Genomic DNA, 15512 nt, shown 5'->3' with positions numbered 1-15512 from the left:
AATCCTTTTGCGGATTAAAAACTACACACAAATAAATAATAAATATTAAATAAATAATGAAAATTTGCTAAGTTCTTTCCAAAAAGGACTACATGATGATTTGTAACTAAAATAAAACAAAGCATTTGGTTCTGGTCATGTGAGTTGATTGTTTTTCTAACAGAACACTAGAGGAAACACATTTTCTTTATAAAAGAAATACACTGATGGCTCACGCCTGTAATCCCAGCACTTTGGGAGGCCGAAGTGGGCAGATCACGAGGTCTGGAGATAGAGACCATCCTGGTTAACACAGTGAAACCCCGTCTCTACTAAAAATACAAAAAAATTAGCTGGGCATGGTGGCGGGTGCCTGTAGTCCCAGCTACTGGGGAGGCTGAGGCAGGAGAATGGCGGGAACCCGGGAGGCGGAGCTTGCAGTGAGCTGAGATTGTGCCACTGCACTCCAGCCTGGGAGACACAGCGAGACTCCATCTCAAAAAAAAAAAAACAAAAAACAAACAAACAAGGAAATATACCTGCCAGCCTGGGCGACAAAGTGACACCTTATCTCAAAAAAAAAAAAAAAAAAAAAAATCAAAAGATTATCCAGGCACAGTGGCATGCATCTGTAGTCCCAGGTACTGAGGTGGGGGGAAGACTGCTTGAGCCCAGGAGGTTGAGGCTGCAGTGAGCCATTACTGCACCAGTGCACTATAGCCTAGGTGACACAGCAAACCCATCTCAAAAAAAAAAAAAAAAAAAAAATTAAAGAAAATCGTATTTTATATAAGAAATAAGTTCTAGAAAACATAGTACTTAAAGATATTACACTGTGAATTCTTTTATAAAACGATCATTCTTCTTATATTAATATATTATTTTTAGTAATCAGAAATGAAAATATTTGAGCTGTGATTAAAGAAATATATTGGTTATGAATCCATCATTATAGGCAACTTTGTTTTTTTCTTGATTATTACTAACATTTTAAAAAACCTGAAATCTTCAAAACTTTTTATTGTCATAATTTCTTTAGTTTAATTTCTTTTACCTTATTTAGTTTTCCTCATGGAGTTAAAAATTTTGAAGTTTTTTTCATGCTTATTATTGTTAGCATAATATATTTATACCAATGAACTAAATATGAGACAAGGCAAAGCTTTAAAGATATAATTATTGAAATAGCAAAAATCGCAATGTTCATTGATACAGAAAATCCTAGGTAAGTTGTGGTATATTTACACTATGGAATACTCCGCAGGATTTTAAAAGAATGAGACTGGCATAGATAGTGTTTTATAGTATACACGGTCCTTTCCCTTGCATTTTCTCATTGGAGATGTGACAGCTAGTTTCATTAACACTTTGAAAATGAGTAACTTGAGGCTCAGAGAAGTTATTTAGTGAGACCTGGGCCACACAGCAGGAACTAGGTGGACTAAACTCAGGCCTCTTGATTAGTTCTGTGCCATTTCTGTGCTCATCGCATCAATGCATTCCTGATCCTTCCCAGGCACCTTCCAACTCGAACACCCTTAGGTAATACCAGCCATGAATTCCAAGAATTTAATTTCTTTTGACCTCCAATGTGGGTAGAACATCCTTTAAACTGAAAGTCCTCCTGAAGGCAGCTGCTAGGAACTTCACAAAGCCTTGCTTGTACTGCATATGTGTTTTACCTCCACAGCCTTCGAACTCCCTCTGGGATGACAGCTGACCTTTATTGAACATATTCTATGCTTAGCAGTTGATATGGTTTAACTGTGTCACCACCCAAATCTCATCTTGAATTGTAGTTCCCATAATTCCCATGCATTGTGGAAGGGACCCGATGGGAGATAATTGAATCATGGAGGTGGTCTCCCCCAGACTGTTCTTGTGGTAGTGAGTAAATCTCATGAAATGTGATGATTTTATAAGGGGTTTCCCATTTTGCCTGGCTTTCATTCTCTCTTGTCTGCCACCATGTAAGATGTGCCTTTCGCCTTCCACCATGATTGTGAGGCCTCCCCAGTCATGTGGAACTGTGAGTCCATTGAACCTCTTTTTCTTTATAAATTACCCAGTCTCGAGTATGTCTTTATCAGCAGCATGAAAATGGGCTAATACAATGGTTTACAGGTCCCATTTCATGTAGTTCTTCTAATCATTCTTCTGAGCTAGCTACTATTATGATGCTCATTTTATACATGTGGTAACCAAGGTGCTGAGAAGATAAGCAAGTTGGTGAAGCAGAATCACACTATGACTCAGGCAGCTGAAGACCGAAGCCAATGCTTTGCTTTGTGTATGCTCTCATTTGTGTGCATACACTTTCCACCCTGTGGCTTAGATTTGAGAAACTCAGCAAATACTGGAGTGATTGCTATGTGCAAAGAACAAGGTCAAGAGCTGGGATTACTATGGTGATCAAAGTTAGATACACTTACATTTTAGTAGAGAAAACTGGCTTAAAATGACTGATCACACAAGATTTCAAATAGTTCAGGGAAATGCTATGAAAGAGAAGCCTACTGAGCCGATAAGAAGAATCTGATCTAACCTGGAGAGAAGGAAAAACACGAAGAACAATCAGGAGCTGGCCAGGCCAGGGGCAGGCAAGAGAATGCCCAGGAAGAGAGAATAGAAAGGAAGAGGCCCTGCAGTGAGGAACCCTTGTGTACTTGCATTATGACACTTATTTGGTTAGGGACCATTTTCTTTCCCATCTTTATATCCCTAGAGCAGGTCACCTGTTTTGGTAAATAAAATTTTGTTGGAGCACTGCCATGGTTTTCTATTTACAGATTTTCTATGGCTGCTTTCACTCTATAACAACACGCTAATAGCAACAGAGACTATTTGGCCCACAAAACTAAAAATATTTACTATCTGGTCCTCTATACAAAACATTTGCCAACCTCTGCCCTATAGCAAGAAGCATAGTACTTCATATACAGTAGGCATTCAATAATTTTAAAAAATTGTTTGTTTCTACTCCTACAAAATGTTGAGGCAATTATAATAAATATAGAGATTAAAAACAACAAGTCACAAAAGGCCACATAGTATATGATCTATGTATATGAACTATTCAGAACAGGTACACATGTAGAAACAGAAAGTAGATTAGTAGTTTCCTAGGGCTGGGAGAAGTGGGGAAGGAAGAGGAGGGAAAAATGAGTGACAGCTAATGGGTAACTGTTTTTATTTGGGACTGATGAAAGTGTTTTAAAATTGATTAGAGTAATATATGCAAAGCTTTATAAATATGCTAAATTCACTGAATTACATGCTTTAGATAGGTAAGTTATATGGCATGTGGATTATATCCCCAAAAAAGCTGCTACTGAAAAAAAAAACCAAATAGATAAGAGCCAAATAACTAAAGTATGCTTTTGCTTTGGTGATGGGGATTTAGGTTTAGCAGAGAGAAAAAGAATTTTCACTATCACAAGGTCCAGTTACCCACTTCCCTGCCCCCAAATCATCACAACAGAGTAAACAAGTTGAATTTGACCTTCCTAGATGCTAAGATGAGAAATGTTACACAATTCATTGTCTGTGATAAGCAGCACTGAAGAATTAATACTAAAAGACAGATTTCCTTTTAGCCCTGAGCGCTAGAGAAATTGCTATGTGGATATTCCGCACAGGATTCATTGACAAAACGAGAGCCAGTATTCTTAAAGGCAGTTTTACAGAAATTAGAGTCATATGTCACCAATGACAGTTTCTTATGCTGACTGTTAATAAAAGCCAACGGCTCAGAGGTACTTTTAATTATCTCGGCCACTGCTGAACAACAGAAATTTCTGAGAGGATAAAAATGTTCTGCATTGTACGGGGTCCAATAAGGTAGCCACTAGCCTCATGTGGTTATTGACCACTTAAAATGTGGCCTGTGCAACTGACCATAATTAAAATTAAGGAATAATTTAATTTTATTCCATTTCAGTTAATTTAAATATTCTGTAATGTAAATAGCCATCTGTAGCTAGTGACTGCTGTATTACAGAGAAGATCTAGATAGTATGCAAAGGATACTAGAACATTATCCACTGAGCCCTAAAAGTAACTGAACAACTTTTGTTGTCCTAAAAAACTGACAATGCTTGACAACACAATTTAAAAACTCAGTACAAAGCACATCTGTTTTGTTCTCAGAGTAATCTAAGTTAAACTGATGGCGATGTCAAGTTGACTCTAAATTATGCGTTCTCTTTTTATGTATGTAATAGGTTATCAGTAAATCTTTTTTTCTTTTTTTTGCTTCTGTGATTGAATATTAAAGACCTAGCTCATGTTTCTTTTTTTTTATTTATTTATTTTTTATTTTTATTTATTTATTTTTTATTTTCATTTATTTATTTATTTATTTATTGAGATGGAGTCTTGCTCTGTCATCCAGGCTAGAGTGCAGTGGTGGGAACTCGGCTCACTGCAAGCTTTCCCTCCCTGGTTCAAGCAATTCTCTGCCTGCCTCAGCCTCCCGAGTAACTGGGATTACAGGGGCCTGCCACCACGCCCAGCTAATTTTGTACTTTTAGTAGAGACTGGATTTCACCATCTTGGCCAGGCGAGTCTCGAACTCCTGACCTCAAGTGATCCACCGGCCTCAGCTTCCCAAAGTGCTAGGATTACAAACATGAGCCACCGCGTCCATAGCTCATGTTTCTATTAGCTGAGATGTTCACCTAAAAATATTATCTTCAAAAGTAACCTCTCCATTCTCACAAGAGCACCAACACAGCACAGAAATGTCGAAAGGCATACACTGGGTTATATTTTGCTTTAGTGCATCAGCGCTGGAAGAGGGAAGAGTGGTGAATGGACTGAATCACAGAAACCTAATACTTCAGCTGGCAGTTCACAGTTGAGGATGGGTGTGGAAGACATGCATCCAGTCTGTGCACTAACGAAGCAGCAATACACAAGGGAATAGAATGCAGACGTGACGGCCGGGTGTCTTTCAGGAGAAGCTGCAAAGGAGACTGTGACTCTAACGTGGTGCTAAACTCCAGGATGGCTCAATGATCAGTGCCTCATCTAGTCTAATTTGGAAGGAGGCAATTAGAAACAGGCAACATATATACAAAAATCTCCTGTGGAATTTTATCTGGAAATTCTGAGACTTTATGTAAGAGGAAACAAAAATTAGTATTATATAAGTGACTACAGTGAGAAGCATGGGTACCTTATAAACATGTAATTGATTGAAATTTATTAATATGTCTTTTGGCAAAGTGAACAATTAACATCTAGAAAATTCTCCACTGAACAGCCAGACAAAATATGTTATAAATAAATGTGAATTCAAGGAGAAAGCAGCAAACTCATTTGCTGTAATGTCGGCTCATAGCTGGGCATACACCAAGTTAGCTGCTTATGACTAGATTACATTAAATCTGATTTAAAATATCTTTGACATAGTGCATCCTTACTCTCCACATCATTGAGCCACTACAAGTAAGAAAAGAATATTAACTAGTTTAACTGGATTACGTGGAAATGTCAATCAATCTATGAGTCAAATTTGACCAAAAAACTCCCCAGGGGATATTTACCAAACAGGTAGTTTCCCTAACAAGGATATTTATAGCTTGAAGGACTTCAATTCCTTCTTCTGAAACAAGATTTTGTTATCATTTTAGTGAGTGAGAAGTGGGACTGAACACAGCATTGGGATTTTAAAATACACACTTGTCGAAACTCCAAGACCAATTTGAGCTAAACTGTTATTTCCACCTCTTTACAGTGCCTTTTCCAGAGCTCCTACTTATCTCATTGTTTTACTCCAGTCCCATCCTGAACTTCTGAAAGGAGAAGTTCTCCTTCAGTTCTGTCATTTTATCTTGACTCTCATAGTCACTGTCACATTGTAAGTACTTTACAAAGAACTGTGAAATTAGATTGTCGAGATCAAAAACAGAACTTATCTTCCATGTAACTGTCTTCTCTCTAACAGGGAAAAGGAAGTCACCAATTTGAGACGCAGGAGGGCATAGCACTCTAGGACACGGGCTTTGGAGTCTGAGCACAGGCTGTGTCACGCAACATGTGCGTGATGATGGACAAGCCTCAACCTCAGCCCCTGCATCTGTAAAATGGGCATAATGATAAGGGCACCTCAAAGGCCATTGTGAACACATGAAAAGATGCATATGAAACCTGCAGTGTGATCATTGGAACGAGCAAAGTGTTCAATAAATGTTAGCTGTATCAGTGCTATGGTTAAACATTTAAAAAGCTGAGGCCGGGCGCGGTGGCTCACACCTGTAATCCCACCACTTCACGAGGCCGAGGCGGGTGGCTCACCTGAGGTCAGGAGTTTGAGACTAGCCTGGCCAACATGGTGAAACCCCATCTCTACTAAAAATACAAAAATTAGCCAGGTGTGGTAGTATACGCCTGGAATCCCAGCGATTGGGAAGCTGAGGCAGGAGAATTGCTTGAACCTGGGAGGCAGAGGTTGCAGAGCTGAGATTGTGCCACTGCATTCCAGCCTGGGCCACAGAGCAAGACTCCACCTCAAAACTAAATAAATAAATATAAATAAATAAAAAGTTGATATACATTTATTCCATTTTGTTTCACTGCCACAGAAATAAATGATAATCTCACTTTCTTGAGTTGGATACTTTTTGGTAACTCTCTTATAGAAAAGAAATATATGAAATGTGTTCAAAATCAGCATACAGAATTGTGACGCCCACAGGCGATTTTGGTGAGCACATGGTATGGAAAGGACATTGTTTCACGTTCACTTTTATGCAGCATGGCCAAGAAAAGAAACCCAGATTTTAAAAGTGTATTGTGGGATAGACTTCAAATGGCACCATTTGTAACCTTCCAGCTCTCCTAATTGCCATGAAGAACATTTACTCAAATATTCAAGTATTCATTTATGCATTGAAGTATTCATTGAATCCATATTTAGGCACGGTTCCCAGTGCTTGTAATATATAGTGAATATAATGGAGGAAGTTTCCTGACCTCAGGGTGCCTAAGTTCCAACATGAAGCCAAATTCACTCCTTTTTATATTAATAGCATAGAGCATTTTTATAACATAGTGCATCATTCATATTAGACTTTTATATTGCTAGTAAATACCCTCATATATTTTTCTTTATGACTTTCATCTCTCTTGCCCAACCCTACCCTTCTACAACAGAAAGTGGGCATAATATTCCTCTTAGGTATGAGGCAAAGGCTTATAGTTACCACTAAGCTCATTACTGTAATGCAGCAGCTGATTTTTACAACCGAGCGGAGTGGCAATAATCAGATTTATTTCCATACCTTGCTAACTAGTAATTTTTTTTTTTTTTTTTTTTTGGCTACTGCAGACAAAACCACTCTCCACAAATACCGGTCAGCAGTTTCTTCCTGATAGGAGTTTGAATACCCATGAAGCCCTAAAATAAAGAATTTTCTCTTGGGAATGAGTTTTGTTTAGATATGACTCTCTCTCTCTTTCTTGCAGCTACATACAAACAACACAACATTTATAAAATAAGAGGAGAATTTTCAAGGTAACGAAAGTGCCAATTATGAGAGGAGCACGAACAGTTTTGAAAATGCTGAGATAACCCAGAAAGAGAGACTGATTTATTGGATTATCTTTGGCTGATGAAAGGCAGACTGAAAGGCTTTAAAATGCTGCCTACACGTGTCCTATTGACTCAGGTCCTCTTTACCTGGCTGCAATGAGGTCCAGGAGATGCTGCCACCGGTCGTTAACCTTTCCCAGTTTGTATTCAATCTCAGATGCTTTGCTTTCGTGGCTGGCTTTAGCAAGTCGTTCTCCCATTTGTTGGAGCTGTATTTTGTTCTCTTGAGCAACAGCAATTTCCTCTTGATAATCCTGTGTAATAAATAGCAATCACAGAGGTCAGAAAGCATATTCTTAATGCATCCAGCCCGGCTCTACTAGAAACATGATAATTACTGTTTTCTACTGCTTGGAAATAGTTTGAGCATAGGAATACCATGTGGACATCAGCCCGTGTGCACAAGTATTAGTAGTGCCTATTATTTTCGGTATGTATGCAGAGTTGGGATTGAATTTTTATATAGACGTTCTCGAAATAAATAGGATGCTGCTTCCTATTTACCTGAAATACATATTAAAAACAATACAAGATAGATATAAAATATAAAGCTTAAAGGATTTTAGTATTGGGAAATTATACCTTATTTCTCTCAACACTAACCTGATGTTATACTTAGAATAAATTCTCATACAAATAGTTGCCGAGAGACTTATGAAATGCACACACACACATACATATGCAATTGATATACATGTATATATGTAAATGTGACTGTGTGTGTCTATTATGTTATTTGTGTGGAGTATTTTAAAAGAGTTCCTTCATTTAAAAGAGCTATCCTCTATACAATGTCAGTATTTTGCAGTAAAATAAATCAATGATAAATTAACTTTCAGTAATAATAACTATTAATTATAGAGAATCAATGGGCTTCAAACCTTCTTGATTTACTCACTTTCTCTGCTAGCTTCTCTTAAGTTGTTTGAGTTAAAGAGGACAGACTCCATATGGTCTACTTGCAAGAGATAAGCACGAAATGGTGTGATTTAAGTGACATGAAAGGACAGTCCCCTCCCCCCCACCGCCACTGCTATCCCCAATGACCCTCTTACTCTCTTGCCACAGTGACAGGATCCAGTCTTTAGGATCAACTTTTTTATTTTTGGCTTACGCTCCTGTTACGTAATAAAAAGTTTCTCAGCAAAATAATACATGAAGACGGGTATTATATGAGTGTGAACATTTTAACCTTCTCTTGCTCTAAAGTTAGTGTAGTAACAGAGCTATCCTCCCAAGTCATTTACCTAAGCCTAAGGGCCCCAAAGGAATGGTAGGGACCAACAAAATTTTATTCCATTCCAGGGCTGACTGCTGTCCTCATGCCTGCAGCCCCGCCCACCCTCCTTTTTATGTTATTTCAACACAATGGGATTCAAAGACCAATACATTGAATGCATTTATTAATATTATAATATTTCAGCAAACATTTGAGATGATTTTATTGAGAAGTGTTTCTTTCAAGGAATTACTTTAAGACTTAAAAAGTATTTATAGTAAAATAATCCTCTTGGATTGTCTTTAAAATCAAACTATTTTTGAGTGTTAATACCAACAGACACTAATATCTTGGCTTCAGTTTTTTTAATGAATTGTCTTTTTCTTTTTTTTTCTTTTTCCTTCACCTTATTAGCACTTTCCAGTTGACAACTGCCTTTTTCTATGTTGCCAAAATTACCAAACCTTGATGTTATTTTCCTTTACAAAAGAGACGCCACAAAGAGGAAAACTCATAAGCCCTTTAAAAAAAACCCATGAGTTATTAATATACAAGGTAGATAGTTAACATTTTAAATAATATTCCTAACATTGTGCCAAATAATGTAATACAATCTATATGAAAAGCTGAAATTTTTCTAAATTTTAAGTTATGGTTATAGATTGTTAAAGAGATGGTTTTTTTCCCCACACTCTCACACTTCCCATACTTTAGGATGTATATCTATACATCCTAAATTTAGTAAAAAAAGCAATGAGAATAGAGACAAATTTAATCAAAATTTATTCTATAGCAAATTTTACTCTACTACCTATAGTGCATTAATCATTCACTGATAGCATTCTCTGACACCCAGCAACTTAGCAAAGGGCAACCGTGAGCAGATGCTAAAATGAAATCTGTATCATGTCAGCCAAGAATTTTAATGTTTACAATACCAAGTAAACAAATGCTTATTCATTTGGATTGATCCAATGGATAAATCCTCTTGGACTGTGTGCATATGGATAGAAATAATTTTTCTTAACAATCATTTGTATTTCTTTTCAGAATAAAGGAAGCTACAATTTGTTGATGCAGTAAATACTGGCTGAGTGCTTATGAGAAGTTAGGTACTGCTTCAGGTGCAGTGGATATAGCAATGAACAAAATAGACAAAGCCCATGCTCCTGTAAAGCTGACAGATCAGTGGGGTCTCCACTTGGACAATGAATAAGTAAATACAAAAAATACATTGTACATTAGATGGTGATATCTACTAACGACAAGCACAAACTAAAATAACATTAAAATCACTGATTGTTCACAAACACTGTGGAAACAACACTGGAATCACCAAATTCTTTTTTTTGGTTTTTCTTCTGGAGACAGTCTTGCTCTGTCACCCAGGCTGGAGCCCAGTGGCACAATCTCGGCTCTCTGCAACCTCCGTCTCCTGGGTTCAAGTGATTCTCTTGCCTCAGCTCCCTGAGTAGCCAGGACTACAGGCATGTGCCACCATGCCCGGCTAATATTTTGTAGTTTTAGTAGAGATGGGGTTCACTGTGTTGGTCAGGCTGGTCTTGAACTCCTGACCTCTGGTAATCCGCCTGTCCTGCTTCCCAAAGTGCTGGGATTACAGGCGTGAGCCACTGCACCCGGCCGAAATCATCAAAAATTGTAAAATGCTAGTAAATTTGATCAGCTTTATACAGACATCAGAAATGTTCTGGATCCAAATGAATATGTAAAATAATTTGATAATATATACATACCTTTAAAATAATATGAAGCCGAAATTATCAGGAAACTCTTAATTCCTATCTATGGTCTACAAACCATATTTTAGAGAGAAAATATCAATTCAATTTATCTTAAGAATCTTTTCTTTCAGTTTCTCTCTAGTGACTTTACCTTTTTAAAAACAAACAAACAAAAATACACAAGAAACTAAAAAAAAAAAGGAAAGAAAAATAATACATAGAAAAGATTCCTACAGAACAGGTAGCTAAGAGCCCCAAATACTGAACTGAATAGTAGATGCTCTATTTCATCACAAATTGCAAGTATCCTATATATTTTACGTGTAAAGCAGGTCTTTTCGTGCAAGTTTATTTTATGTTGGATGCTTTTTTTTTTTTTGAGACAGAGTCTCACTCTGTCGCCAGGCTGGAGTGCAGTGGCGCGATCTCTGCTCACTGCAATCTCTGCCTCCCAGGGTCAAGTGAATCCCCTGCATCAGCCTCTAGAGTAGCTGGGACTACAGGCGAGCACCACCACGCCCGGCTAATGTTTTGTTTTTTAGTAGAGACGGGGTTTCACCATGTTGGCCAGGATGGTCTCGATCTCCTGACTTCATGATCCACCCACCTCAGCCTCCCAAAGTGCTGGGATTACAGGTGTGAGCCACCGCACCTGGCTGCAAGTTTATTTTATATTAAAAAGATAAAATGTTTAAAATATACTGCTCCTTTGACAGGAAGGTAATTGTGAGTAAAGTCACCCTCTGTACCTGTGAGAAGTATACATAAGCCTTATGAAGAATGAAAACCTAAGTAGCCATGCATTCCATACCTTCTTGAGCTTCTCTATCATTTCTTCAATGAGAATGTCTCCATTCTGAGAAACCTTGCTTTCCATTTGAGTCAACCACTCACAGAGTTCCTTGTTCTTTTCACTGAAGACTGCCCATTCGTTCAATCTTTCACCTATTTGCTGCCGCCTTAAGGAGAGCTGAAAAGTTTAAAACAGGAGAATAGGCAAAATGATTATCAGAGAGAAGCCCACACCCCAAGGAAAATAGCAAATAAACTAGGACTAAAATGAATGATAGTCGTACATCTTTTTAGCCCACTGTTTCCTGAAGTCCAGGACTTGCTATTATACAAGTGGGAGACATTGAATCCTCTAGTTATTTCCTGAAGGTTCACATACACATTAGCTTATTAAAGGTTCTGGATAATGCAATTTCACACAGTTGGTTGAGGATAGATAGGATACATGACCAGTGAATGTAAGAAAGAAAGAAGAAATGGAAAAGAGTTTGGAAAGAAGGAAAGAAGGGAAGTAAAAGGAAAGAGAGATGGTAAAGAAGGGAGGAAAACAAAGGAAAGAAAGAAAAAAAGAATAGAAAGATGAAAGAAAAGAGTAAAAATAGGGAAGGAAGAAGGAAAGGAAGAAAAGAAAGGATGGAAGACGAGCCTCGGGTATCCGGAGAGTGAGGGAGACGGCAGCATCTAAGGAAAGCGGCCTGAAGCGGGGGCAGGTGTCCTGAGGCTCAGCTCCATACTGACACGTGAACTCCAGGCAAGTTCCTCTACTTCTCTGCAGTTTTCATTATTTATTTATTTATTTTTGTTTCTTTTCCTTCTTTTTTTTTCTTTGCATGATAGCTTTATTAACATATATTTCACATATCATACAAAATCACCTGTTTAAAAACGTATAATTTAGTGCTTTTTAGTATATTCACAGCATTTGTACAATCATCATCATAATCAATTTTAGGATATTTTCATCATTCCAAAAAAAAAAAAAAGCCAGGTGTGGTGGCTCACGCCTGTAATCCTAACACTCCGGGAGGCCAAGGCGGGCGGATCACTAGAGGTCAGGAGTTCGAAACTTGCATGGCCAACATGGTGAAACCCTGTCTCTATTAAAAATACAAAAATTAGCCAGGCATGGTGGCGCACACCTGTAATCACAGCTACTTGGGTAGCTGAGGCAGAAGAGTTGCTTGAGCCCAGGAGGCAGAGGTTGCAGTAAGCCGAGATTGTGCCACTATGTTCCAGCCTGGGTGATAGAGCAAGACTCCGCCTCAAACAACCAACACCACCACAACAACGAAAACCTTCTAGCCATCAACAGTTATTCCACTGCTCCTCCTCACTTACCTCACAGTTCTAATCTCCCTTCTGTCCCTATGAATTTACCTGTTCTGGACATTTCATATACATGGAATCATACAATACGCAGTCTTCTATGACTGACTTCTTTCACTTAGCATATTTTAAAGATTTATCTGTACTGTAGCATGTATCAACACTTCATTCCTTTTATTGCTGACTAGATTCCATTGTGTGAATATACCACATTGTATTTATCAACTCATCTTATTTGGGTTGTTTCCATTTTTTGCCTATTCTGAATAATGCTGTTATAAACATTTTGTGCACAAGTGTTTGTATGAACACATGTTTTCATTTCTCTTAGGTATTTATCTAGGAGTAGAATCTCTCGGTCATATGGTAACACTATAGATTGTTTTCCAAAGTGGCTGCCCATTTCATATTCCCACCAGCAGTAGGATTCCAATTTCTCTACATCTTCACCAACACTTTTGACTACAGTCATCCTAATGGATGTGAAATGGTATCTGATGACGGTTTTGGTTTGCATTTCCCTGAAGGCTAACAATACTGAGACTCTTCGCGTTTCTTAGCCATTTGCAAATCTCCTTTGGAGAATTATCTACTCAAATCCTTTGTCTGCTTTTTTAATTAGACTGCCTTTTTATTACTGAGGTCTGAGAGTTTCTTATACATTACATATACAATGGACTTGTTTTCCTATCTCTAGGTCTACAATTATCCTTTCCAGAATTCTAAAATTTTCTGATTTCAAAATATAGTACTCTTGTGTTCACAGTGCTGGTTGAAATACTAAGGAATGTTTCTAGTTGAGCTAAACTACATGTTGGCAAAACATAATATGATTTGGTAAGAAGGTTTGAAGATGTTCTTCCACAGTTTTGTCATAATGCTAGCTATTCCGCTATTCATTCCACTGCACTAAACATGTCCCCATCGATTTTATTTTACCCCCAACATTTTATTACAAAACATTTCCGACACAGAAAAGCTGAAAGAATTGTTTGGTAAGCACTCATTATATACTACCTGGGCTCAAATTGTTACCATTTTGCTATGCTTTGTTTTAAGACATTTTCCCTCCTTAATACACTTACTTTTTATGTATTTCAAACAAATTTCCTTTTTAAAATGAAAATGAAAATATTTCTAAGGTATTACACACTTTCTAGTTATTAATTCTGCCTTGGATTGGCTCTGTTAGTGATTAGACAGATAACACAAACCTAAATATCTGTGATTCCACATCCTTGTAAACTAGTCCAGGAGCCCAGGATACGTATCCCAAGGCCAGCCTTAGGCATAGTGAGTTGCCTACAGAGTGAGCCCCAAAACCTACCATAAATTTTGAAAGGCCACCACGAGAAATTTATTCTTTTGATTCAATTCTGATCTTTTAAAATAAAAGTTTTTCTGGGTTGGGTGACACTGGTGAACCTACTAAGTATTTCCCCATTAGTATAATTTAGTTTCTCATTGAGGTTTTTGGAGGCAGAATAATACAGAACAGTCAAAGGGCAGTGAACTCACTTGGGATAGGTCCTACTAGAAATGGAAAAAGCTAAGGAAACACAGATTTAACAGTTTTGGAGACAAACTGTGTCACTTTACACCATACCCCAAACAGCACCGAAGAAAACAATCCTTCCAGCACCCGTTACCCCTCTAGCTCTGAGGGCTGCGTGCACTCTGATCTTCTGCTGGATCTCTCAGATTGAGAACTCTTTGGTGAATACAGCCTTTTCCCTTTCATTCACACAGAGCAGCAAGAGTCAGGAGTCTGGCTGGCAGTTAAAGTCCTGGTTCAACTGATGGCCAAACAAACTATACTTTTATTATTTGGACTGCCCAAAGTAATCATTGTCTAAGAATCGAGGCTGGGCGTGGTGGCACATGCCTGTAATCCCAGCACTCTGGGAGGCTGAGGTGGGCAGATCACTGGAACCAGGAGTTCAAGACTAGCCTGGCCAACATAGTGAAACCCCATCTCTACTAAAAACAAAAATTAGCCAGGCGTGGTGGCAGGCATCTGTAATCTCATCTACTCGGGAGGCTGAGGCAGGAGAATCGCTTGAGCCCGGAAGGCGGAGATCGCAGTGGGCCAAGATCACGCCACTGCACTACAGCTTGGGCGACAGAGTGAGAAGAAAAAAAAAAAAAGAGAGAATCAAAACCCCTGCCCTTCAGACTGAAGATGAACAAGTAACTCCTCACACTTCCCCCATATCTTGGCCATAAGCCAAGAATGAACTCTAGGCCTTTACTCACCAATATCTGCAGGGAGGATGGCCACATAATAGAAAAATATTACCTATTACTTTCATAGGTAGGTAATATTATCCCCATTTCAGAGACAAGGAATGTGAAAGCCGGACAAATTTGGGGTACTTGTTTAGAATCAGTACAAGATAAGACCAGCAAAGTTTGAGTCTTTGATATGGGGTGCAAATATGATTAAATATCCAGAGGCAGCTGAGATTCAAAAATAGTTCATGCATCACTGACTAACTGCACGACCAGGAAAAGGTCCCTCATTTTCTCTGCGACTTACTTCTTTCATTTGGAAATTATTCTTATGTTTGCTCCAAAAATTCATTAGTCTGTAGTAAAAAAGTGTCTCTATGTGCCCAGTAGTGTCCTATCAATATGGTAATATTATACAAACAAGAGGGTAATTTAAGAAATTGACTGGTAAGGACAGGCGCGCTGGCTCACGCCTGTTATCACAGCACTTTGGGAGACTGAAACGGGCGGATCACTTGAGCTCAGGAGTTTGAGACTAGCCTGGCCAACATGGTGAACCGCATCACCACTAAAAAATACAAAATTAGCCAGGCATGGTGGCAGGTGCTTGTAATCCCAGCTACTC

At 38.3% G+C, this 15512-nt stretch overlaps 1 protein-coding gene across 18 annotated transcripts in view; it reads right to left on the bottom strand.

Moving 5' to 3' along the window:
- The window catches only part of SYNE1 (spectrin repeat containing nuclear envelope protein 1), a 530910-nt gene that overhangs the window by 47523 nt on the left and 467875 nt on the right, over positions 1-15512 (bottom strand). For all 18 annotated transcript variants that reach the window (XM_050786838.1, XM_050786854.1, XM_050786847.1 and 15 more), the window contains 2 exons: positions 11349-11507; positions 7664-7830 (listed from right to left, as the gene is read on the bottom strand). In XM_050786838.1, coding sequence (XP_050642795.1) covers positions 7664-7830; positions 11349-11507 — 326 coding nt within the window. The remainder of the gene's footprint in view (positions 1-7663; positions 7831-11348; positions 11508-15512) is intronic.

Source organism: Macaca thibetana, chromosome 4 (assembly GCF_024542745.1).
Source record: "Macaca thibetana thibetana isolate TM-01 chromosome 4, ASM2454274v1, whole genome shotgun sequence".
NCBI lineage: Eukaryota > Metazoa > Chordata > Mammalia > Primates > Cercopithecidae > Macaca > Macaca thibetana.
Note: the sequence above shows the minus strand (reverse complement) of the source record. Positions and strands in the feature narration are given on the sequence as shown.